This window comes from Myripristis murdjan, chromosome 6, assembly GCF_902150065.1.
Source record: "Myripristis murdjan chromosome 6, fMyrMur1.1, whole genome shotgun sequence".
Lineage (NCBI taxonomy): Eukaryota > Metazoa > Chordata > Actinopteri > Holocentriformes > Holocentridae > Myripristis > Myripristis murdjan.
Window position 1 is genome coordinate 7635233 of NC_043985.1, and position 26018 is coordinate 7661250.

General features: G+C 41.9%; 3 protein-coding genes across 3 annotated transcripts; 2 read left to right on the forward strand and 1 right to left on the reverse strand.

The window, feature by feature from the left end:
* Window positions 1-1449: 1449 nt before the first annotated feature.
* On the forward strand, window positions 1450-4166 carry has3 (hyaluronan synthase 3). Its single transcript, XM_030054090.1, has 4 exons — window positions 1450-1543; window positions 1639-2189; window positions 2991-3092; window positions 3237-4166. The coding sequence occupies exons 1-4, from the start codon at window positions 1450-1452 to the stop codon at window positions 4164-4166; spliced, it is 1677 nt and encodes a 558-aa protein (XP_029909950.1).
* A 5263-nt stretch (window positions 4167-9429) lies between these two features.
* chtf8 (CTF8, chromosome transmission fidelity factor 8 homolog (S. cerevisiae)) lies at window positions 9430-13255 on the reverse strand. The gene is made up of 3 exons (XM_030052705.1): window positions 13062-13255; window positions 12036-12159; window positions 9430-11890 (listed from the first exon to the last, which is right to left on the reverse strand). The coding sequence occupies exons 1-3, from the start codon at window positions 13079-13081 to the stop codon at window positions 11636-11638; spliced, it is 399 nt and encodes a 132-aa protein (XP_029908565.1). The 5' UTR covers window positions 13082-13255; the 3' UTR covers window positions 9430-11635.
* A 58-nt stretch (window positions 13256-13313) lies between these two features.
* utp4 (UTP4 small subunit processome component) lies at window positions 13314-23723 on the forward strand. The gene is made up of 16 exons (XM_030054370.1): window positions 13314-13767; window positions 14897-15085; window positions 15259-15343; window positions 15441-15530; window positions 15780-15991; window positions 16839-17010; window positions 17674-17765; window positions 18092-18188; window positions 18372-18436; window positions 18865-18987; window positions 19518-19674; window positions 19917-20023; window positions 20213-20308; window positions 21654-21839; window positions 22109-22219; window positions 22355-23723. The coding sequence occupies exons 1-16, from the start codon at window positions 13609-13611 to the stop codon at window positions 22469-22471; spliced, it is 2058 nt and encodes a 685-aa protein (XP_029910230.1). The 5' UTR covers window positions 13314-13608; the 3' UTR covers window positions 22472-23723.
* The last annotated feature ends 2295 nt before the right edge of the window (window positions 23724-26018 follow it).

The window sequence follows — 26018 nt, forward strand, 5'->3', positions numbered from 1 at the left end:
TATTGGTGTTTCACTGATGCTGCTCGTTTCACTCACCGTACAGCATACGCATATGTCACAAGTTTCTAGAAAACTCTTCTGTCTCACCTGGCAGACCTGGCAGATTATAAATGTGCCCTTTCCACAGCTAAATCTGCTTACTACTCAGAAATAATAACAAACTGTATCTAAACGAACCCAGAATTGCTCCCCTTCATTTTGAAGCTCTATTATCAAAAACAATTTTGTTGAATTTTTCAAACAAAAATTGGACTAGTCAAAATATCCTATAAAATCAGCTCGCTCACACATTCTCCGTCCCTGCTTCACAGATTAATCAGGATGTGCACCCTGTAATCCAGTTTAATTCAATCTCTTTAGATGCACTTGCTAAATTATTGTACTCAGCTAAACCAGCCTCTTGCCTGCTAGATCCCCTACCTGCTAAACTTTATATACAGCTTTTTTTTCAGTTGTCAACCCAGCAATGCTTAATTTTCTAAATTTGTCACTTAAATCTGGTGCTTTACCTTCAATTTTTAAAATGGCTATGATAAAAAAAAAAAATCGAACCTTGACCCTGAAGCCTTAAATGATTATAGGCCGTGCATGCTGCTGTTAACCTCTACACTTATCCTACTTGATCTGAGTGCAGCATCTGACATGGTCGATCATGCCATATCGTTTAAGTGCTTGGAAGAGCTAATTGGTATTTGTGACCTGGCGCTCTCTTGGTTTAAATCTCATCTACTACAATAATGTGACCTCTAAGTACATGGAGTTTAACTATGGTGTCCCTCAAGGGCCGGTCCTTGGCCCTCCCCTATTCTCCATCTACATGCTCCCTCTGGGTGGTATTATCCGCAGTTATAACATTAGCTTCCATTGTTGATGATGATACTCAAAATTTCATCCCCATCAAGCACAGTGACTGCTCTGCATTGGCTAACCTTGAGGTTAACCTATTAAAGCTCGGATGTCCTCTAATTTTTTAACGCTAAAGAAATTAGCATTAAAACTCAGGGGGTGTCATTGTTTTAAACTATTGTTGTAAACTTGGGGGCATACAAAGCTCTTTGAGACTGAAACAATAATATTAGGCTTTGAATAAACCTGAACTTGAACCTAGTTTGTGTGTGTGAGGGTGTATGTATGTGTCTACACGTGCATTTCACGGACGTGGACGATGTGCAATGCATATCTCATACAAGATGAAATTGCTGTGGATGTCTTCCAATTGCCTCATTCTCTCTTGATCTGCCACCCTCTCTCCCTCTGCTTCCATTTGATCCCTACCTTTGCCCTACAAATCCAATTAACCTTCTCTCCAAAACCCTTTTCTCATTCTTTGTTGTCTTCACATTTGTCCTCTACTACCCTTTTCCTGTCATTTTTGCCCCACAAATTCCTGAACTTTGCATTTCATCCATCCCTTTACTCTCTAATTTTTACCCCTTCCTCCACCCCCAGATGCCCTCTCGCTGCAGGAATGCGCTGAACATCGTGATCACCACCCTCTTTGCTGCGGTGGTCCTCTTCGCCATCCTGCTGGCCTATGTGACAGGTTAGTTATAGTAATTTAAACATTCCTTTGGACCAAAATAATAACATGCAACCCATTTTATTGACTGTGTTCTGTTGTGGTCCTTTGCTGTAAAGGTTATCAGTTCATCCACACCGAGCAGCACCACCTCTCCTTTGGCCTCTATGGTGCTTTCCTCTCCCTCCACCTCTTTCTCCAGAGCCTCTTTGCCTTTCTGGAGCATCGGCGTATGAGGAGCCCCGCCCGGCCTCAGCACCTCCGCCGCTCCGTGGCCCTCTGCATCGCGGCCTACCAGGAGGACCCAGACTACTTGCGGAAGTGCCTGCGCAGTATCCGCAGAATCTCCTTCCCCAGTCTGAAAGTGGTGCTGGTGGTGGACGGTAACCGGCCCGAAGACCACTATATGATGGACATCTTCCAGGAGGTGATGGGCGGGGCCGACCAGGCCGGCAGTATGGTGTGGAAAGGAAACTATCATAGTGATGGGAGTGGTGGAGGAGGGGTCGGAGGTGAAGGGAGGAGCACGGTGCATATGGAGGAGGCCGCTCGTGTGGCCCGGCTGGTCCGAAGCTGCCGCTACTCCTGTATCATGCAAGAATGGGGAGGGAAGAGGGAAGTGATGTACACCGCCTTTAAAGCACTGGGGGACAGCGTGGATTATGTGCAGGTAAGGGCTTGAGACACTGATAATGAGTGTCTGTGTATATTTAAAGTGACATTATCTGAGGTCTATGGTAAACTAAAAAAAAAAATCAGAAGGAAGTAAAGAAGCAAGGAATACAACCTTCTCCCACTATTATCAGTTGCAGAGATTTTCTGTGTATTCTTATCTTGTCGATAGTTTTCCCTCTATAACAAGATTTATACAAGATTTTGGTGGGAAGGCTTGGCACTTAAGTTGCTCCATTAGAGGGCAATAAAGCTGTGAACACACTCAAACACACAGGAGGGGGATATCCAGCAATAGCCAGAGATAATCACATTTCACAATCCCAGCCACAAGTGAAAGCCTATTTGTATTCATCTACACAGTCACAGCAGGCAGATGCTGTTGCGTATTTAAACATCTGCACCTGATTCTCAAGATGGCTTTCTTTAAGATGGCACCGGCATTGTTGAAAGCGAGACTTGCACACCGTGTCACAGAGAGTACAATATCAGGACCAAGTGCAAGTGCTGTAGCAGAGCTCACACACATGTTGACATGGACAACACTCAAGTCACCTATCCTAGCCAGCTGTTGCATGTCCTCTTTGTCCTTGATGTTGGTCAAAGTTCATGTAAGCAGCAAACCCAGAGCCATGTGTTTACAATGGAGCAGCTGGGATCTCTGTCAGCAGCCTCTCATTTCTCCTCTGGACGTTAGTAGTAAAACAGGGCATTCTGCAACACCTGCTGCTCAATTTGACCAGCGCTGTTTCTGAATTGAGAAGCGTGTGACCCACGTATTTGTTGTGCTCTTTTTCAGGTGTGTGACTCGGACACAGTTCTGGACCCAGCATGTACCATAGAGATGCTAAAGATCCTAGAGGAAGATCCGATGGTGGGAGGGGTTGGTGGAGATGTGCAGGTAAGACACATTTCAATGGTGCTTTTCAACCATGTGCAATGGAAAATCAAGAATAGCATGTTTTAAGCACTAACAAGTCTTCCTCTCTTGGCTTGTCTTCTCTTCTCTTTTTCTATTTATTTCCTTTCATTGCATTTCTTCCAGATCCTCAACAAGTATGACTCGTGGATCTCTTTCCTGAGCAGTGTGCGCTACTGGATGGCCTTCAACATTGAGCGGGCCTGCCAGTCATACTTTGGATGTGTCCAGTGTATCAGTGGTCCTCTGGGGATGTACAGGAACTCCCTCCTCCAGCGTTTTCTGGAACCCTGGTACCACCAGACTTTCCTGGGCTCCAAGTGCAGCTTTGGTGATGACCGCCACCTCACCAACAGGGTGCTCAGCTTTGGCTACAAGACAAAATTTACTGCACGATCGCAGTGTCAGACGGAGACGCCAACCCGCTACCTGCGCTGGCTCAACCAGCAGACTCGATGGAGCAAGTCTTACTTCCGCGAGTGGCTCTACAACGCTCTGTGGTTCCACAAGCACAGCCTCTGGATGACCTACGAGTCTGTGGTCACTGGCTTCTTCCCTTTCTTCCTGGTTGCCACGGTCATCCATCTCTTCTACCGTGGAAGGCTCTGGAACATTCTGCTGTTCCTGTTGACGGTTCAGCTGGTCGGTATGGTGAAGGCCACCTACGCCTGCTTCCTCCGAGGCAGCCTTGTCATGATCTTCATGTCGCTCTACTCTCTGCTCTACATGTCCAGCTTGCTCCCTGCCAAGATATTCGCCTTGCTCACCATCAACAAGGCGGGATGGGGCACTTCAGGCCGGAGGAAGATCGTCGTCAACTTCATTGGGGCCGTGCCCGTCACGGTGTGGGTGGTGGTGCTGCTCGGAGGAGTGGCCTATACAATCTACTGTGAAACGCAGGAGCCTTTCAGTGAGACAGAGAAAGCATTGTTAATAGCGGGGACAATACTTTATGCCTGCTACTGGCTTATTTTGCTGGTGCTCTACCTGGCCATTGTAGCCAAACGGTGCAACAAGAGAGAAGAGCAGTACCACCTTCCATATGCTGAGGCATAAAGGTGATGGCAGAAGGACTGGTGTGGCACTTGCACAGTGTTTTACTGCAGCATGATTCTAGCAGAGCTCTACTGACCCTATGACCTGTCATTTGCAGTCACTAATAATGTACGAGCTCTGAGCTAGTTCTGCTGCAAGGTCTCTCTCGTGTCTTTTAGCCCCATTATCCAGGAACGCCCTTATGTCTTTACATGGTGCTAAAAAGTGAGCATCTGAAGTGCGAGGAACATGAATCTAGTCCAGTGAGGGGAGACTGTAAGAGGGAACAGCTGTCAGGCTCAGCACTGGGAAACTTACAGCTCTCCATATTACGCTGAATGGTGCTTCACATTGCAAAACCAAACCAAACTCAACTGAGGTTACTGATATGTTCAGAGAGGACAATTGACAGATTAGTGGTAAAACTGTGACAGAAGAGGTGTTGGTGCAGCATGGCACCTCGAATAAATTGAAGGCAATCATCTCATCACATCACAACAGGACACCTTCTGCTCAGCTGGTTCTCTGTGTTCCTCATTTTGATTGAGATGAGATGAGATGAGATGAGACTGTGCTTTAGTGACGTAATTCTTTGATTCATCAAAGTTTTTCTGTCTCACATAAGAAAAGGGAGCGTAACATGGATTTAGACATTGCAGTATAATCTCTTGTGCCACTGATCAACACAATGAAAGGGACTGAGGGGGAAAAAGTCCCCTATAAACAAGCCTTGAAGACAAAGAAGTGAAACTTTGTTATCACACTACATGCAATTGGATGTAATGATAAACTGAATGACTGTTTTCAGGGCTGAGACAATGATAGCTTGCATTGTCGGGCTTCAGATCACAAACATGGCCCCAAGACCTTTTTTCCATGTATTCTCATCAGCCACAAATGGTACAATCATCTCTTACAGCTGTATTTTTGTAATGCAGTTATGATTTACCAGTTTTGACAATCTAACATTTCTAAACATATGACTAAGTTATATTTTTGGTGCTGATAAGCAGTGTCAAAGTAGGAACTTCTGACATCCTGGTCCAATTATCAATTTACAGTCATCTGTGACAAATCAGTGGGTCACAGATTCATTCTACAATTCAGATATTTTTGTAAGAGCACTTTTATATCTTGTAAAGGTGCCAAAACATGTTTCTGTAACAGTAAAGTTTCACTGCAGGACTCTGTTTCCTAACACAGGACATTTCTGTCCTTTTACATTACAAATACATTCATTCCATCATCTACAGTGATGACCAAAGACATTTGTCCTGTAGTGAGAGACACAGATGGAGGCTTGCCTTCACTTTTCCATTTTAATTTTTTCCATCCAGATTTAATATGATTTCAGATGAGTGATTTCTGGAATCTCCTCACATCTCAGTCGTTTTCAGTAATGAATGGCACGCTTCAAGCAAAAACCAATTTCTTTGTGTGAGTAGCATCAGCAGAGCTGCAAATTGTTTTCATTGGGTGCCTTCGTGCTTTTGGCAATGGCAGTTTCCACCGTTGTGCTATTAATGCTATGTTTATATTGTTTTAATTTGAGAGTGCTGTGTAAGTTGAAACTTGAAAGTGCAAATAAGACACATAAAACAATGGTGTTTACAGGCGTGTTCAGCAGCCAGCGCATGAGGTTTGGTCCTTATCTGCTGGTAGATTTCCGTCTCTGTGTGTTTCTGCTAAAAGGAATTTTCCTAAGTCGTTATGAATTCTTTCTGTTTTGGACACAATTCTCCCATTCATACTCTACAGAGAGCTGCTCCGTATTCCAGTGAACTTCCTTGCTATTTTTTTCTTTTTAAGACCCTGGTTTATTTTTTCACTGTACAAAGCAAATCTTCCAGAATGAATTGGACCAATGTATAAATGTTGTAACATTTAATGCCTTTAATGCACCGGCATAATATCTTACTCTGCAGAGAAAAAACATGTTGTTGGTGATAAACCATTTCTTCTCCCAGTCCTCTCTCATGTGTCAGTGGATGTATAATATTTGTTGGCCCATAGCAACAACTCCTCAGCTTCGCACCACTTGGCTTCGAATCGGCCTCAGCTGCAGAGAGGCTGAAAACTGCTGCCCCAACCTTAAGCCACAGGAAGAACCTCCCCAGACATGGTGTTTGAAATATTTTTGCAATTTAGGAGAGTGGACACTGCAAGGATACTGCATGGGAAATATGTCCTCCTACAAAACATCTGAGACAATCAAATCCTGCTTCATCGAGACTGAGAAGAGTTAATGTATTGATAATAGATATAAGACATTATACTCTTTTTCTCCCTTATAATATAGGGAGGCAGATTTTATCCAATATACTGACTGACCACATGAATTATTTAAATTACACATAATATGCCACAGAAGTCTGACATAACTGCAAACCTTTGCCCAAACGTGGAATTCCAGATCCAGCATACTGTGTGGAAAATAGTTAGGGTGTCACATAATCCTCCCTGTCACAGTCTCTGATGTAGACATTTACAACTTGGATGTTTTTATCTGCATGTTTCTCTCACACAAGACCTGGATCCATTGAATTCTGCTGCTGCTTTCCAACCTACAGCATCATTTTGCTAAGCTAACACTGCAGCACACGTTAAATACATCCTGTGACCGACTTTTCCTGAGAAATTTATGACCAGAACAATTCTGTAATTTATCTCGAAATTTCAGATGTGCTAACAAATCAGAGGCAAATGATGACATGACCTCTGAGGCCTTGGGTTCTCTCAAGAGTATAAATAACATGTTCCCTTTTCCACAGCAGCCATTTTGACATGAAATAGCAGGGTAAACATAGGTTTTACTGATGACATTAATGAAGCAGCTGCTCCATTACGGTCTAACAGAGCCAGGTTCCTGCTGCTGTTCATGCTGGCTCACTGGAAAGACTTTGGTGCATTGAAACAGAGCAGAGCTTTAATTAATGTCGCACCAACGCTTACCTGCTATTTCATGTCAAAATGGCTGCTGGGAAAAAGGTCTACCATGAAAATATATTTCTATTTTCTATTACCTTTGGCCTTTTTTGATCAGCTTAAATCTGAAGAGAGTGAATGAAGATTTGGTTGTGAATGGGACGTCTCAGTGAAGACCACATAAATTTCACTGGATCTCGCTCCAAACCAGCATGGAGCACTGGATAAACCGTCTTGTTGAATCTGAAAAACATGTTGCCAATGTGCCTGGGTGTGTACATGTTAAGCGTGTTTGTGTGTGTGTGTGAGTGCTCGTGCTGGGGACGGTGTCTGAATGCACAGGAAAGGGAAGTTTCACAGCAGCTGAATGAATCGCTCCCTTCAGTCACCATACACTAAAAGGGCGGCTTTTTACCTCTATGGTTGCACCTCAGCCTGGATGCCAGCACGGACACCGCCTTCAGCAAACAAACACACACACACACATACACTCACCATAAGCAGAGACAGTCTATATTCCACCTACGAGAACATGTGGGGCCACCTCCAGGGGGCGACGTAGAGTGCTATAACAGAGTAGAATGAGCAGCATTTGATGGGACTTTTCCAGAAAAACAGCTTTGTAAATTATTATTTGTTTTACTGGGCATTGAAGAAAATAAATAGCACATAATTCTGTCTTCATTATAAATAATGGGCCATGCAATAATGACAGTGAATATTTGGAATTAAATGTAGTGATCACTTTATAGCATTTAACCCCATTGACCACCATATATTCTATCCTGTTTAGCAAGTGCTCAGTGCTGCCCCTGGAGGCCAAAACACTGCCCTGCTTTTTTTTTTTTTTTTTTAATTTATTTTCTTCCTCCTAGCAGTCAGTGGTTGTGCTTCTCTCTCTATAGGCTTTGCCATAAGCACTCTGGCAATCTTTCAAAATACTGAATGCCAGAAGGCTGAGCCAAATGTTTCAAATATTGACGAACACCAAACGTGTCTGTTTGATTGCTCTATAATGTATTTCGGATTCCCTCTGTACTCCGGATGTGTGCGATGCTGCTGTGAGCATGTGGTCGCTGGTACTGCATGTCATTCATCATAATGTCACAATTACGGTTAGACCGCTATGCGTGTTTGAAGGCCGCTCGTGGTGTTTCTGGACTGAGGCTGCCGATTGCCAATATTCAATATTTCAAATGTGATCATTTCCAAGCCCAAAAAATGACAAGTATTTCATGTTTTTCCACAGAATTTCTTTTTATCTTATCAGGGTGAAAAGGCCTCTGAAGCAGCATTTTTTTTTTTTTTTTTTTTTTTAAGATCACTGGACGCTCAAACTCTCCACTGAAGGCCAGACTAATGAAACAGATGTAGGTGGGTTAGCAGACAGTTGAGTAAAATGACTCCACAGCACACTGGAATAATCTCTCCTGTCAGACATCTGATACATTAACCAAAAATAAATAAATAAATAAATAAATAAATAAAAAATAAGGAACCTCATTAAAGTGGTTATTTTTCCGCATGTTAGCTGGGGGGAAGTCCAGCTCAATGGCAGGAGGCTAACAGTTAGCATTTGGAGCATCCAACAATGAGAAGAAGATAGCACCACTACTGTCCTACATAACAGCTGGAGGGGAAAGTGAAATGTCATATTTTTCAAAATGGGTGAAACATCCCCTCGACACTAAATGTGTTATCAGGCTGCAGCATAACTTCACTCTGCCCACGAGCCGATTTCAAAGCAAAGAAACTTGATGTGAATGATTACGGGCACTTTACTTGGTGCTTGCAAAGATGAAAAGATAACATGAAACTCGACTGAGGCCAGAAGGTCAGACTATTTATTCTAGGAGTATGAATTAATTTAAAATTGCATCATCTTTTCCCAGTGAACGAGGCAGGGATCCCATTACACCGAAATGTTGAGACAAACACTCTTTGGTGACTTGGTATTTACCAGGCAGAGATACTGTATAAGTAATATATTTTGTCGTACTGTAAATATGAGAAGTTACTCTGTGATTCAGAGAGAACGAGTGGAGTTGATGTAAAGGTTAGCACAAAGTCGCCAGTGGGTCTTAAACATCAGATGAAACCTAAAGGATTAGTTTCATACCAGACTAGATGTCAGTTCTTGGACATTTCTGGTTAAAGACACTGTAAACTTACTGCTCCTACATTTTTTAAAATTTTTATTTTAAATTTCCATACTTTCAATACACACATTTCTTGACTGAATTTGAGGTCTATGTGATGCTTTGTAATAGCAGCGGAGCAATAAGCACCATCAGCTGAACCACACGGCTCCACAGCTGCACATTATTCCTCACATCATCAACAGCAAAATGTGTCAGAACGGCGACTCTGTAAAATATGTAGCTAGGATTGTACTGAACCTGAATGATATTTTTACCAGCTTTTGCAGACTTTTTGCTCAATTTCAAAACTTTTCACGACCCTGAAAGTACAGCTCATTTTTCCGTGCTATTCCAGACCTGTGTAGGAACCTTGGAAACGGCTGTTATTGATTTGTAATTGCAGTTCAGCCAGTTGTGAAACGCATAAATAAAATACAATAAAATAAACCGAGCAACAGAATAAGGCAACTAAGAATGACACATTACATTATTTATGTACATAATGTTAAATAAGCTGTTCTTGGGAAAATGGTTTTGTATGTAAACTTTATTTTCCAAACTCACAGCCGTTGAAGACCTGTATGTTGTTTCTATCGGAATAAAGATAATGTCCCATTCTTAATACACTGTTGTGCTCACCTTTCCCTGCCACTTTCAAAACATGAAAAGCTCTGTGTCAGAACTGTAGGCACATTTGTAAAATTACCACACACACTGTTGAACAGTCATAGTGAAAAGGAAAAGTCCACCCAAAAATACCAAACTAACTGGTGAAGAACAGCTGGCTGGTGACATTTTGTTGTCTGGTGTATTTTTCTTATTACTCTGGATATTTGGCCAAATGCAGATGTGGTGTCACATTCAGAAATTTCCAGAAGCCACATAAGTTTGACAGCAGAAAATGTTTCATTGGTCTGAAACAAGAATAAAAATAAGGTTTTGCTGTCAGTCAGTCAGAATCAAAGGGCAACAGATTCTTTCTGACCTCGACATTTGGCACCGGTGTTCATCGATCCCACAGGCAGAAATCAATCATAAGCACTTGTTTTTTTTTTTAAAGCAAATAAGAAAAAATTATGAATTTATTTTTCATTGTATTCGAGTGTGTGTGGTAAACTTTATTATTTGTGATTACTATAAGAGAAAAAACTTACAACTGCTACTTTCAATAATCCCAGTGAAAAAACTGGGTTGTAAATGTCCAGTAGTGTGCTTTGACTTGTTTGCCCTTCAGTTTACTGACAATGGAAAAACAAGAAGCTACTGAATATCCATTATCAGACTGACTTCATTCACATCTACAACCTACAGCTGAATAAACAGTTGTTAGAAGGCATTCTGGGAAACAGATGAATATGTCACTAATCATCTGTGCTTCAGAAATATTAGCCAAATGTCACTGAGTGAAAAGTCCGGTCACATTTCAGGTGAAAGACACAGTGACGATTACAGTGTCAATACACAGTTTAGCAAATCATCTTATCTTATTATTAATATCTTATCTTATTTATTCAAAACAGTCCTTTTCCCCAGCAGCCACTTTAACATGAAATAGCAGGTAAACTCAGGTGTTACTGATGATATTCATGAAGGTTCTGTTCCATGTCGGGCTAACAGAGCCAGAACCAGACATTTTTCCTGCTGGCTCACCTGAAAGATTTTACTACACTAAATGGAAAAGACTCTTAATTAAATGTCATCTGTGACACCTGTTTACCTGCTATTTCATGTCGAAATGGTGCTGTGAAAGTGGTCTGTTATTTGGAGCGAGTCTCTGTATTCCTGCAGAAAGACAATCTGGTGCCATCTGGTGGTTGACAGCAGGCAGTGCACCGCACAAATCCATCTTCCAAACTGAAAAAGGCATGCAAACAGTGCTGCATGAGCGCCGTACAGTCTGTGTGGAAACCCATCATATGATGCATTAGAATCAATTCAGGTTATGACCAGTGAAGTACTGATTAGTCCTACAATAAATATGCAGCGCTGAGCAACATGGAGAAGATAAAATCATAATAACTTTGCCTGAATACCACAATAGCTATATTGTAAAGACGACTGTTGCCGGAGAGATTTTTGATTGACAATCATTAGTACTGTGGATGAACACCAAACAGGTAGAAGCAAACAACAAAACAGCTAGAATGGTCTAAATGAGTCCAGAAAACTGCACTGCTTCACTGTAATGCAGCCATTAAAACCAAGAAATGACAACACTTATCTGTCTACTCTCATATTATGATATCAACATGATATCAATATATCACCCAGTCCTTTAAATATGTAGTCAAACTGCATCACCTCAGGTGGTCGTCGCTGACTAGTTGGTACCCAAATTACTTACAAAGACCAACATGGAGCCAGTGCATCAGTAAAACAATGTATCAGTCTGACCCTCATGTGCGTCTTCATCCACACCGCTCTCTACACCTTCTTGGGTACGTTTGTGATGATGGGTTTGGGGCGCGTCTTGAAGATGAGCTTCCTCTTGATGAGGGCAGACACGGAGTACGAGGTGGAGGCGGGTCCCTGCTGGTCTGTTTCCATGGGAACCTGGCCGTCGTCTCCGCCGGTGCCATGCACATGGCCGGGATGCTTGGTGAGGACAGCGAAGGGTTTCTCCAGTTTGACCTGCTTCCCGTACAGAATGTGGTGCCCTACGATCAGCACCGGCACCCCCTGGTGGAGCAGGGAGGAAAGGCATGACAGACTGCAGTTAGGACACTTTTCAAACACAACAAGGAAACCTATAAGACTGAGTTTTAAGATGTAATGTAAGAATGACTGTTTGGCCTCTCCAACACATTGTGAGGCAGTTGCTTACCTCTTTGGTATAGAGCAAGTCTCCCATGGTATTTCCTGCCAGCCCAGAGTTGTGCCTGGACACCATCTCTCCCTGCAGCTCCACCAGCAGCCACTCAGGAGGGCCGCTGCCATCCGCACTGCCTCTACAGGGAGCAGAGCAGTATTGCACCAATTTTCAATTTCATTAATTGATTAGTCAGTTTTATTAACAATCTCTTATACAATTAATCTGCCATGCAGGCCCTTTGGTGGATTTGTCACTGCTGCACAGCCAAGCTTTGCTCAAATCCACAGAGCTTTATTTTAAATTCTAATGGAGGGACCAAACAAGTCCTGCTGAATTCCAGGGAAATGTGTATAAACCCATGCACAAGACATGTAGATATTTTTAATTTGTACTTCTGCAGCTATAAAACAAAGGAATCTTAGGTTTGAATATTTTACTCAACATAAATGTGATGTAGCCTCACAGAATATGGACACGACACTGTCTTTCAATGTGAAGAAAAGAAAGCTTTTTCAAACTTTGAGGTTACTTAAGGGGAAATGTATTCATTAATGTACAAAAGAGACATGGATGGACATTTTAAAAACAGAATAATCATATGAAGAGTTGGTTGATATGATCAAGTCTAACACATTTAGTAATGACAATCAGGAGGGAAGTGCAAAACTGTGCTTGTCTACTGTGGCTCATGAAAACACACGGAAAGGCACATGAAATAAACTGCAACAATCTACATAAGAGCAATAAACCAACCACTGATTAACTGGCTATCATTAACATTAATTGATCCGTTTGTTAATGGTAATTGATCCCTCATCCACACTCTGCGCTCGAGATGTATCGTGCACAGAATTTAAAGCCAGATTTCATGAAAAGAGCTGAAACTTTATCTGTGTATACTGGTAATCTCCCATTGCTGGTAAAATATGACTTTAATATCCGACCTTAAACTAAAGTCAGAAGCCCATCTTCATGTCGGCATGCATGTAATCCATTAAGCAGCTCTTGTTTGAATAAAATTTGGATTTCTCCCCTTACCTGATGATTATTTGCACCATCCGGACTAACGGGGACGACTGCTCTCCTTACCGGTTGGGACAAACAGAGTAAACAGAGTCGTGAAATAGCGCAGGCAAAAGCTAGAGGAGACAGACTTGACCGTACATGATAATTCACAGCAACAACAATTAAAATTCTCTCAATGTGACATCCTCGACATGTTTTCCCGCCAGCTGATCGTGTCAGTAAATTTGATGACGTATATCCGGTTGGCAAGCGTTAACAGGATGTGTTGCCGGTTCAAAGGTCCTCAACGTGGCTCCTGATGTTTTCCAGCGTGTGGAGTTGCTGTCAATGAAAGTTTTGTGGAAGTAAAGAAAACAGCGACTAAAGTGGGTCTTACTGTTGGCGCAAATGCTCTAGAAATTAACTGAGTGGCTGTCCGTGTGTTTTACGTTTTACTGCGCATTGAGGAGTGTGTTATTCAGGGGCGTTTAAGCCAGTGCTAGCGGTTGTTAGCCAGCAGCCCCCTGGTTCCCTTTAGCCACCCGTATCTTCGCTGTCTGAGCCTTTTTAAAAAGTGACCATGGGGGAGTTTAAAGTGCACCGGGTCCGGTTCTTCGACTACATGCCGAGTGCCATCAGAGCCATGGCGTTCAACAGCCGCACAGAGCGGCTGGCCCTGAGCCGGGCTGACGGGGCGCTGGAAGTCTTCAACTTCGCTGACAGCTACTTTCAAGAAAAGGTACTTACACACATGGAGCCATAACATATCACACGTGGACTCCCATGTGCAGAATTTGCCCAGTAATGATGAGCAGAGTCTGGGTCATAGACCGATGTTTTGGTTTAAAAAAAAAAAAAAAAAAAAAAGTTCTTCGCTACAATACGTGCATGCGTGCAGGTTGGTGCACCAGACTCAATGCAAAAATCTTGCACTAAATGTCGACTTGCTTATTTAGTAAAGACAAATGCATGGCAAACACGACTTAAAACGCCTTAAAAAGCCTTAGAGTCCTCTGGCAGATACGGCCTACAGGTCCACTAAGGAGTACTTATTTCTATATAATTTTAATTGTTAGGATTTGTACACTCTGCTTATTTCCTCTGTCACACTTAGCGTTGTATTCTGTCAGAGGGCTCTGGGGAAAAGAGTTAATCCAGTACTTAAAGTTAGTATTCAAAGAAATAGCTGCACGTTGGTGCATTAGATGTATGCAGAACTGAAGAATGAGCCAAAGTGATTCCTAAAAGCCCTCCAGTCTCATTCAGTCGTGTCTACTTTTGCACACAAGCAAGGCGACAATAAACTGACAGATTTTTAAACGGAGTCTGGTATGATGCTCTGTCATACGAGAGAAATCATAACACCACTCACTCAGTCCTGCGTTATTATTATTTCTTAGCAGTCAGTATAGGTCTATGAAACAGTATCCCCCTCACCAACACACAGACATTCATCACACAGTCATACATTTCACTCAATCACATTTTCTGCTTTTATTTTGATAGTATTACTATTATTGTTGGTATTATATATTTATGTAACTCTAAGTTTGTCATTACTTTTATGTTGTCATTATTTACAATATGCCAATTTTGTGTTCTGTGTAATATTGTGAAATTTTTACCTTTGTTAAGGTGGATGCGTTAAATCAGCCCACTGAGTTTTCCATCTCTCCCTGCACTGTATATCATTTGCTCACTTCATTATTTTTATGCATTTTTAAATTGTGCAAAAATAAACTAAATTTTCACAATTGCTGGTGTAACTCCTCTGAAACACAGCGCATGACTAATTGCCTCTCTGTATGAAATGCTGAGAGGTAAGATTTGAAGTGATAACCTGGATTTGCTTTTAATCTTCTGTTCAGGTCATCCCAGGACAGGATGGCAGGGCCGTCGAGGCTCTGTGCTGGGTGCGAGGGCGTCTCTTCAGCGCTGGTCTAAACGGAGAGATTACAGAGTATGACCTGGAGAACCTGAGGCCCAAATACACCATGGAGGCCTACGGAGGACCTGTCTGGACCATCTGCAGTAACAGCCAGGGAACGCACCTGGCGGTCAGTCAGTTGTCACCTTTGTAGGATCTGTGATGGTTGTTTGATGTTCAGGCTAGTGCAACCATAAATGCCAGTTTTTTGTTAGGCTGGAATTTAAACAACACTCTTCACCTGCTAGATATAGTCGACAGTTCAGAAGGTGTGCTGAATGATTGTTTTCTTTTCTGTGTCAGATCGGTTGCGAGGATGGGACAGTGAAGATTTTTGAAGTCCTTGAGGAGACGATTCGGTTTCAAAGAAATCTTGACCGGCAGAAAGGTGAGTACGCAGCAAAAGTAGATCTTTTGCTGTCCACGGTGCATTTTCCCTTGGCACATGTAAGTAAACCCGGGTTTTATTTGATGTACTCTTCTAGGTCGTATCATATCACTGTCCTGGCACCCCTCTGGAGCACTGATTGCTGCTGGCATGATGGATATGATCAAAGTCTTCAATGCAGAGTCAGGTGAGCTTACCAACAAACTACAATATAATGGATTCCCCTCCTATACCTGCACATCACATAAAACTCAATCCAGACCTAAATTGCAAAATCCCTCCATACATGTGTAGTATAGGTAGCTATCAAACCTAATCTGGGCTAACCTGATGCCCCATCTCTTATTAGATCAGTTAAAACATCACTACTGTGTATTTGGGTCAAGTTTGGGTTAAATCTGACAACTAGTTTCACGTTCTTTTTTGTTGCATTCAGGCCACGCCACACACAGGCTGCTGGTGGAGAGAGGTGTCGGAGCATCCAAGAGCAGAGAGGTGGTGGTCTGGAGCGTCGCCTTCCTGTCCGATCACACCATCATCAGTGGAGATTCTGCAGGAAAGGTCCAGGTCTGGGACGGAGTCACGGGCACCCTGGTCCGAACTCACTTGGTCACAAAGTGGGATGTGCTGGCCCTGTCCGTCTCAAGGGTGAGTGTCAAAATATGTAGATGATCAAGTGATTTTATTCCTTCGCTTAGCTTTTTCTGTGAAAGGAGCAAAGTCCTGGAAGTCTTCTGTGTCACGCTCCTCCATGTTGTTTGTTATTCAAGCCCACATGTAGTAATGGTGCGTTCAAGACAACTAGGAACTCTAACTCAATGGCATAACGTTAAAATACTGCCCTAAAGCAGAGATAGAAACCATTTTTCTGATGTCCCACAATATATATCATCATATCTCACAGTCCTGTTACTACTGGATCACTTGAAAGTAGCTACAGACAAATCTTGGTTAATTCAGCAGCAAACTCGCGTACAACTATGTTCTTTTCTGATTTTATATAGCTGTGTTATTACTAAGCATGTGCTTGTCATACCTTACTGTACGTAGAATGAAAAGGGAACATAACCTTTTGCTTAGTATCTTACTGTTTAAATGTCTTACTTTGACAAAATCCCCTTAAGAAACAAGCTTTACAAAGTAGCATCAGCCACAAACACTGTACTTACACTGGCTAGCGGTCTTCAGCTTTTCTATGTATACTGTATCTGTCTCTATCAAATATCAAGCTATGAATAAATAAATACATTCTTCACTAAGGCTGTGAACACATGAGGCTGATTGTAGCCAGATTTTCATGAATGACATTTTTGACCAAATGCCGATATTTATACACTTGATTTTTGATAAACAGTCATTAGTAAAGTGGATATGCTGACTGAGCATGTGAAGGCAACAGCAAAAACTGGGGGAACTGACACATATTTATGGATGTCTACAAGTTAGGCACATGTTTGAACTGGTGTTTACACCAAATACTGTTATTGGTTAACAGGATGAGAGCAGCCTGCTGGCCGGGACTTCAGAGGGCACTGTGGTCCAGTTCCAGTTCATCTCCTCGACTGTGGACCAGCACGATAAGGAGTGGGTCCGAACCAGGACCTTCAAGAACCACACACACGACGTCCGGGCCCTCGCCCACACCGACACCGCCGTGGTTTCCGGAGGTCAGTATGCGATCAGGATTTTACAGAAATTGATTTGATGGTTTCATGGCCAAAATAGATATTTTTTTTTGGTTTGAAGCCAGTAGCTGATATTTTGTGGCAGTATTCAGTATCTTTATCTTTATAAAACTGCATGTCAGTTTTCATGGTGGAAATTCCAAATATTCAGTGCTTTCTTCCAGATTTTTAGTTTTGTCAGGGCGTTAAAGCCTCTGAAACGACATTTAAACTGTGGGACAGTAAAACGCCATTGAAACCTATGATGATATTAATTATGATATCCAGTATCTTATGTAAAAAGAAATACTGGCATTTGGCTTTGCACATCAGCAAATATTCTAGTGTGATCATATTTGTTATCTTTTTGTCAATTCAAGATTTGGAAATAAAAAACTGCATTTTGCGATGCTTTTAGTGGTTTTAATCTCTTGGCACACAGGATGACGTGCCACATTTTTTGTGTGTATCTGTTAAGTCAGTAACACCATAATTTGGTGGTTGTGTTGATTTAATCGACTTTGACCATCACAAAGTCCAAGTCTTGATGGAAAACTACTTTCCTGTCCCTGTGCAGTCTGAAAAATGTTATCTTGCCATTGAAGTCTTGCATCTAGAGTTTTTATTTGAACTTTAAGACGGGTTTTGATGCTGCACTACCATCAGGTATGGACACTCAGTTGGTAGTGCGCCCCCTGCTGGAGAAGGTAGAGAAAAACACCCAAGAATCAGCTCTGCGTAAAATTGCTTTCCCACATGTGAGTATACATAGATATCTAACTTTTGGACATGAGGCTGTGTTTTAATGTTGGTTTAATATTTCATAATATAACATCCTCTGTTTGCCTTGCCCTGATATGTGCCATTTCTTACATTGATGTGAATGCACTAAATTATTTAAATTTTTTTTAGTTAATTTTGTAGTATACTCTAGGCTATGTTTTTTTGTTTGTTTGTTTTTTTTTTTTTTTTAAATTTACTCTAACCCATCGTATGAGTTTGTGATTTTACTATTATAGTACTCACTGCTACTTTTAATTTAAACGATTTTACCTTTACATGGTTACATCTCCGGTCTTTGTAGAGAAGTCTGGTTTCCTGTGGGAAGAAGGCTGGAATGCTGCTCTTCCAGTTTCATGGCCATCTGGAGCTGTGGCGACTCGGGGAGAGCGATGGACACGGTGAGGAGAAGCACACATGTACACTCTCTGAGACACATGGCGGATGCCAGAGATGGCAGGCAGTGTGAAGGCAGTGAAAACATATTGGACATCCTATTGAACTGATGATGTGCTCTTATTTTCTTTTTTTCTTTTTTTTTCCCCCTGCGAGTTTTGTAAACATGCCAGTTTATGTGTTGGCAGGAAAGCCAGGAGACAGCCTTCCTGTGAAAAGGAAACCCGAGAAACTGATTCAGCTGAAGAGAAAGGTCTGTATTGAAGTTGTGCCTATTGATATTCATGATATAATGCTGTAATGTTTTTAGTTTGGTGGGAGCATTGCTACTAGTCACTGCATGTGAAAAGTGTTTTGGAGTACAGACTGCAACTAAAGCGAAACAGGTTACCTTGTCATAGTAACCTTGGAAACAAGTTATCAGACTAGCAAATACCCTCAGTTATGCCTCATTTTGTAGCCTGGTTGTTATGCATTTAGCCTGTTCTCTATACATCAGTGTTGGCACCTTGCATGGTTAATGGTTGCAGGATTTCTGACACAAATGCAAAGCTGCTATTTTTCTATATTATCTGTCATCTGACTTGTCTGTGTTTGTTCTGCACTACTTGTGCCAATGTTTCTGTGAGTGTTGAGGATGTTGAAGCAAAAAGCTGACAGGTTGTGGTCTGACCTCTGCAGGGAGACGACCACATCTGCTGCAGCGCTCTGTCTCCGTGTGGAGGCTGGTTGGCGTACTCGACCATCTCCAGTGTCCGCCTCTACAGGTTACAGTACAACGGCAGCAACATCAGCATCACCAAGGTGGGCTCCTCAACACCGAGGCTAGACTGTGCTCTTGATCCCTAACATTCTGCATCTATATTATTCATTCTCCAATTTATCAAAGCCCAGAATAAAGATCGGATCGGATTGAATTGCTGCTCCTGATGCACAATAGTAATAGCATAAAGAAAATTTAAATGTAATATGTAAACAGTGGTGTGGGGCTTGGGGGAAAAAAATAACAGAAATTAACAATTTTAATACTAGAACATGTAAGAATGTCTGAATGTTGGCGTAGTAGTTAAAGTCCAAGTGTCTTTAAACAAGATGCTGAAACCTTACTTGTTTACTAATTTTAAGTTATGTCAGGTAAAAGAAAATGTAAATATATTTGTCATTTGGTAATTTAAGTCTTTTTTTTTTTTTTAACACTTCTGAAGATAAACATCGAATTACATTGATTTGGATAGACTTCTCTAAGCCTAATAGCCTGCTATGCATGCAACCAGAGCATACATTGTACACCGTGTGAGCTCTCCTCTCCATCTCCTCCCTCACCCTCCCTCTAGGTGGCCAAGCTGCCCAAGGTCCTGCGCTCAGCCCACCAGCTCTGCTTCTCCTCTGACTCCTCCAAACTCTTCGCCTCCACCACTCATTCATCAGTCATCATCATCGCCCTCAGCCAGTCAGAGTGCAAATACCTGCACACCCTCAGACCCAAGTCAGGTAAGGCCAGGGCTCCCACTGGTCATGGAAGAACCTTTCAGACAACTAAACACACTAAAGCTCTCCCTTCGAAATGGCACTTTATATACCAGCAAACCAGCATAATGTTCTAACACCACCATTGTCAACCACCACTACTCCAGCTTTGTCTTCTTACATTCTTATCCTGCCAAAGTTTCAAGTCAGTGAAATGTGTGTATAATGCTGTATTGAGGTGTAACTAATCAGTGTGTGTTCCCCAGGCACCAGGCAGCCAGTCCACCTGATGTCTGCCAGTGAGGATGGCAAGTGGCTCGCCACAGCCAACAGCGACTGTGAGATCCACGTCTACAGCCTTCACAAGCTTAAGGTGAATTGACTCTGACCCTCATTTTGATCCTCTGTGAACGTTCTTTCTTCATGATGATCGTCTGTGTTTCTATGTAATTACCACTTGATACATATTGGAGAAAGTAATTTTTGAAGTTTTAGCAATCATAGCAACAACTGCAGATTTCTAATTGCTGTGTGTTTTTTATATTTATGTGTACATGTACAGCTCCACTGTACTGTTCCAGTATACAGCTCCTGCCCCACCGCCATGGCCATCCACCCAACTACCAGCAACCTGGTCATGGTGCATGCTGACCAACAGGTAAAGATTTCCTGCAGTTTCCACTGGAATTAGATTCATATTTAAACTGATTTGATAGCTCTTTAGTTGGTAGTCCTCTGTGGAGAAGCTCAGCGACACCAAATGCGATTCTACTCTGTCCATTTGTGTCAGAGAAATCATGCAGTCATTTGCTACAGCATCTGAAACAGAGCTAGATTTGACCCATAACTTCAGAGATTTCTGCTCGTGCCAGGCTGTGCAGCTGTGCAGCTGGTTGTTGCGTGTTTAAGCAGTGCGGAAGCATGTAAATGCCAAGATGTTACTTTGACGGCATTATTGGTTTGAAATTGTTCTGCAAACTCTAAAGCCGTTAGCTATAATGCGTTATGATTTTTTTCAGTCGATGATACAGCATTGGTTGTTGTTCATTTCAAATTTATCAAACACAAGAGAGTGAGTGTGAGTGAGTGAGTCCCAGTGATGAGAAATAACTTCTGGTGTGAATTTGTGAAGAGTTAAGCTGCTGTATTACACTTCGCAGTGTGTCCGCAACAACCCCAGCTCGAAATGGCTGCTTCACATGAACAATATTAGTGTAACTATGTGATTCACTCATAAAATATTTTTTCATGGTTACCTCATCAGCGAGTGTTGCTTTCTGAAAGAAACTGAATGGGAGCGACAGTGGTGTGTGTGTGTGTGTGTGTGTGTGTGTGTGTGTGTGTGTGTGTGGTGTGTGTGTGTGTGTGTGTGTGTGTGTGTGTGTGTGTGTGTGTGTGTGTGTGTGTGTGTGTGTGTGTGTGTGTGTGTGTGTGGTGTGTGTGTGGTGTGTGTGTGTGTGTGTGTGCGCAAAGGGGCCCAGAGTGTATGAAGTTGTTGGCCAAAAATATAACCATCAGAACATGGAAGTACGCAGACAACCATCATAGCAACATGAGTGTATCATCAAAACAATGTTGGATTCTCTTGTGATGGTGAGAATACATCACTGCTATTTAACTGTATAAATAATCAGGGTTTGAAATCTGCTGTCCAGTACAGCCACTCTTCACACAACTGAGGTCAAAATTTTCTGAAGATAGTCACGGCCCAGCCATACATGAGGTTTTGACCTGCTGTAGTCTTCTCTGACTTGTACATCCTGAGTTGTTTAAAATAAGCAAAGCTTGACTGTTTTGTTCACTTTCCCATGAGTAAAATGTAGACAGGCACAAAACAACCAGCAGACTGGCTGAACAAGAGCGGAATGGGTGTAACTTGGTGAATATCTTGATTTGGTGTGATGTGACATGGTCATTCATCCATTAGCTCCTCCAAGAATGTAGGAACCTTTTGACTGTTGGAAATCAGTGATTGGTTTCACTTTTTTCTTTCTGCCCTGCAGATCTTTGAGTACTCCCTGGTGCAGAAGGAGTACACCGAGTGGAGTCGGAAGCTGCAGAAACAAGGCCTGCACCACCTGTGGCTGGCCAGGGACACGCCCATCACTCACCTCACCTTCAATCCCAGAAACCCTGCACACATCATAATGCACGACACATACATGTTCTGCATCATCGACCAGAATCTGGTATGTCATCACAGATATGCACGCTGACCTTTTATCAAACTGCATCTGAGCTTTATTGGATTAGTAAAAATGCCATGGAGTGAGGAATAAACGATGCAGACAGAATGTCATCACGCAGTATTTTTAGAAGATTTCACAATTCACAATATGCCTCACAACTCTGCTACAACATGCTACTGCCGTTTTATTTCTACCATCTTCCTCTTGTGCTCTTTTTTGTAAGGTTACATCATAGCTATCTTTTTGTGTCTCTCCCCACCCATCCTCAGCCCCTCCCTGACCAGAAGACTCTTTTCTACAATCAAATGACGTTAAGGAGTCTTCCAGAGCCAGAGAGGACCAGTCACAGCCACAGCTTCAAGATATGCAAGACCTTCCAGGTGAGATCAGCACACCGTGTGGAGCTCTGCATGTGATAGTGGCAGCTGTTTGGAGTGAAGTTACAAACCATGGCATATCATATGGAAGCACATTCATTTTGCTAACCAAGATTTATCTCCTGATATCCACCGCAGCACCTCCTGTGTGTGAGTTTATTGGAGGACCATTCCCTGGTGGTGGTGGAGCGCCCCCTCCTGGACATCGCCTCTCAGCTCCCTGCACCAGTCCGGCAGAAAAAGTTCGCCACGTAAAGGAGTCACTCCTGCTTTTCAAAAGCAATCACAGCCCATGCGCTGCATTCATGTCCTGTCGGGAGAAGCCGAAGAACTGGATGACATCTTGCAGCTACGACGTGGAGGCACTCAGGGGTTTTACCGGTTGGGATACCCACAGCCAGCATCATTTTTACTTAGGAATTTTAAAATCGACCAAAAATGAACTGCGGCAGATATTGCTCATTTTTCCAAAAGTAGAGTTGGTTGAATTAAAGCAAATAAAACCTTGATAGAGTGTTGGATTGTATAGTTCCCTGGGCCTTATTAGTCCAAATGGAGGGGAAATGTCTAGATTAGTTGGTCCATGCATGGGACCTGTATGCATGCATACAAGTCCCAAAGTAACACTTGTCGCATTGTCTTTTATTTTTCATTTTTGAGCAAATTAAGTAGCTCTTGTTATTTTCCTGTTTAAACTGGAAACTAGATCCAGCAAGAAACCTCTGCATAGTAACCTTGCACCAGGAAGAAATGACCTGATACATCTTTGACAAATAATTGCAATTACACCAAAAAATGGGTACCAGGACTTTTTTTGATAGTGGTGTAATCCACTTAGTTTGCCTTCATTTTTGTGTTAAGTGTTATTTTGGAAACTGTTTTGTTGCACTATGGAAGTAAATGTAGAGATAGAAATACAGCATTGTGGATTAGCACAGAGCAGCTAATGAGGATATTTCACCACCGTGTGGCCATGTCTCTCCCAGATAACCCTACAACACAACACTCTACCAAAGTTTTATTTTGCTTTAATGTGAACATAACTCATCATTTTAATTTTTATTACCTTGTATTGGTGTTGCTTCTGCAATTTATAATCCCCATAATTCTTCTACGCCACTTGTAATTACCACTGTGGCTGATGTGAATGTTTTCCCCCAGTTGGCAGCTTGTATTTACAGTAAATACAATATAATGCAGATGAGCTTTTTTCAGAGTGCAGGCCCTAAACGTAGGCTGCAAGACTTTTTGAAATGTCATGGACAAAGGACTGCCAAGACAGATGAATGCAGTGTAATCTAGTACAACACAGAGGGTAGATGTAAATCATTGGAGAGTCACTGCCTTGTCCTTTGGGTTTTAACAGAGCAAACATGACCACGATCATGGAAAATCCCAACCCTGGCTGAGTTTAGATTGATTTAAAAAAAAAAAAAAAAAAAAAAACTCCTTCCTTCCCCTACATCTTCTGTGGTGGCCCACATAACATCCCATTTAATGTAAAGAACCGTATTGTACCATGGGTGCATCTCATGTGGGAGGCCTCATCAGGAAACAAACTAATCCAGGCAGCTTAGTGCCACACCCATTCAGCTAAACACAACAACTGTCTGACTTTTTCCCGGTTGGAGAAGACTTTCAAGGCAGGGAAAGGCGTTTGGGCAAGTGAAATGCAGCCAATCTGTAGTCAAATGCAACAGTTTTGTGTTCAGGTCCCATGACTCCCCTGGTCCCTTGCTTTGTAAAGACTGTTTGATAATGTAATAAATGGACATATTTACTGTTGGTTCTGTGTGAAAAGTGTCTTAACTATTTTGTCTGCTTCTTTAGAAAGGTCTGAATATCATAAGGGGGAAAAAAATCATATTAAATGTTTACATACTTTGCCCTTATACATATCTTTAATAATATGTGTTGCTCCATGCAAAGCTGCTAGAGTTGACAGTGTCATGCAGATTTATGAGACTACTGCTAAATTAGTCGACTGACAATTCTGGCACAGAGGCTTGACACAAACATGCGGTCACATGTACTTAGTAATATAAATAAACTCACTATTTGTTTTAAGTGATCAATGAAACAGTTGTTAATTTTCTACCAAAGTAAGAGGAAGCTTTTGGCCTGTCAGCTGAAACTGACTGGTAGCTTGTCTGACTGATGGCTGTCTGGGAGAGGTGCACATAATCAACTACCAAGGTCAAGTTTATTTAGAGCCCCTGATCACTTCTACAGTCTAACTTTGTAGAAAACAAAATGACAGTAAAGTTGTCATGTTTAGATATCTTTTTTTTTTTTTTTTTTTTTTTTTTAAGCATTTTAAACAACACCCCAAGTTTTTTTCGTGCACCTGATTTAACTCTGTGTTGGGTGTGTCCAAATTGCTCTGCCAGTATTTGGGAGTAGGTATGAGATTCAGATTGGAGCATGTTAAAAATATATTTAGCATGCATTTTAATTAAAAACATTTACTGTGAGACAGAAAATTGGAGATGGAGAATATGTAACTCAGACAAATGCCTTTTGGCCTCTGGGACTTGGCAAGTTCAGTTAGCAGAAACTCAAAGTCACTCTTTACACTGTTTAAAATGTATGTTTGGTTTCTCTCGTGTGTGTAACTCTGTGAAGATGGACCTAAGAGACGATGTGACCAATGCAGGATTTCACATGCACTATGCTTTATGTGTCTGAAGGTGGCACAGAGTGTGTATGGGGTAAAAGGCATCATCTTGATTTAGTAGGGACTAAGGCTTGATCACCCTTGTGTTTTCTCTGAACCTCTATAGCAGGTAGCTTACACTGCTGGTAAAGCTTAGAGTTTTTCAGTGGACCCTAGCCAGGTTTTCACCTTTCGCATGGGTTGTCTTAGTGTTTTGCGTGGTTTATTCAGCGGTATGTTCCAGATTTTGGTGAAATGTAGGAGGGGTGGATGTAACTGATGTATTAATGTAATAGGTTTATATTTCACCAATAATCCATCCCCCATTTCTCCTCAGGTTTTGCAGTTTTTTCCATCTATGTACCTGTTATTTATTCATATTTCTTTCAGGGAGCTTTTATTTTGGTAACTATTTTTGTTGTGTGACCTTTGACCTTTTGGTTAAGGTTGGTCCTCTGCTTGAGTCAGACAAGTAAAACAGTTTGGCTAAAGGGATAATTCAACTATGTTGATTTTTTTAGCCTGAAGATGGGTTTCTGTAGCATGTGTGCACATTAATCTGTTGACTTTTGGCTTTCACTGTCTGAACACTCTCAGTCTTGAACAGGAGTTACAGTGTGTTTTGATGTATTTAAAAAAAAAAAAAAAAAAAAGACAACAAGCAGCAAATCCTCTCATTCGGGGAGATGATGTTTGCCCTTGATATCTGTGACATGTGAAGTTGTCTTTCCAGTTTGTAAAGCACACCGTATCACTCTCACCCACTAGGCGTCATGGCGAACAGGGATACTCGGTTGTAGGGAATCAAAGGTTCATGTAAACAGCTTAACCCAAGGCACTGGATCAGGGCCAGCAGGTGGGTTACTCAGTGCATGTAAGTAAAACCAGTGAACTTTAACTGTTGCTTATACCACACACAATGATGGTGGCGGAGACAATGTTTTTTTTTTTTTTTTTTTTTATCTTTAAAAAAAAAATACACTTATGGGTCTGATTATATGAAAGCTCAGATTTTAAACGTGTTTACCCAATTTTAATGTCACTTTGGAGGGATGGTGAGTTCAGCATGGTTTGTTTACAAGACTGGCACATGAGGTACCTGCATCATTGGTGCTGACTTGTGTGTGTGTTTTTTTTCTGATTTCT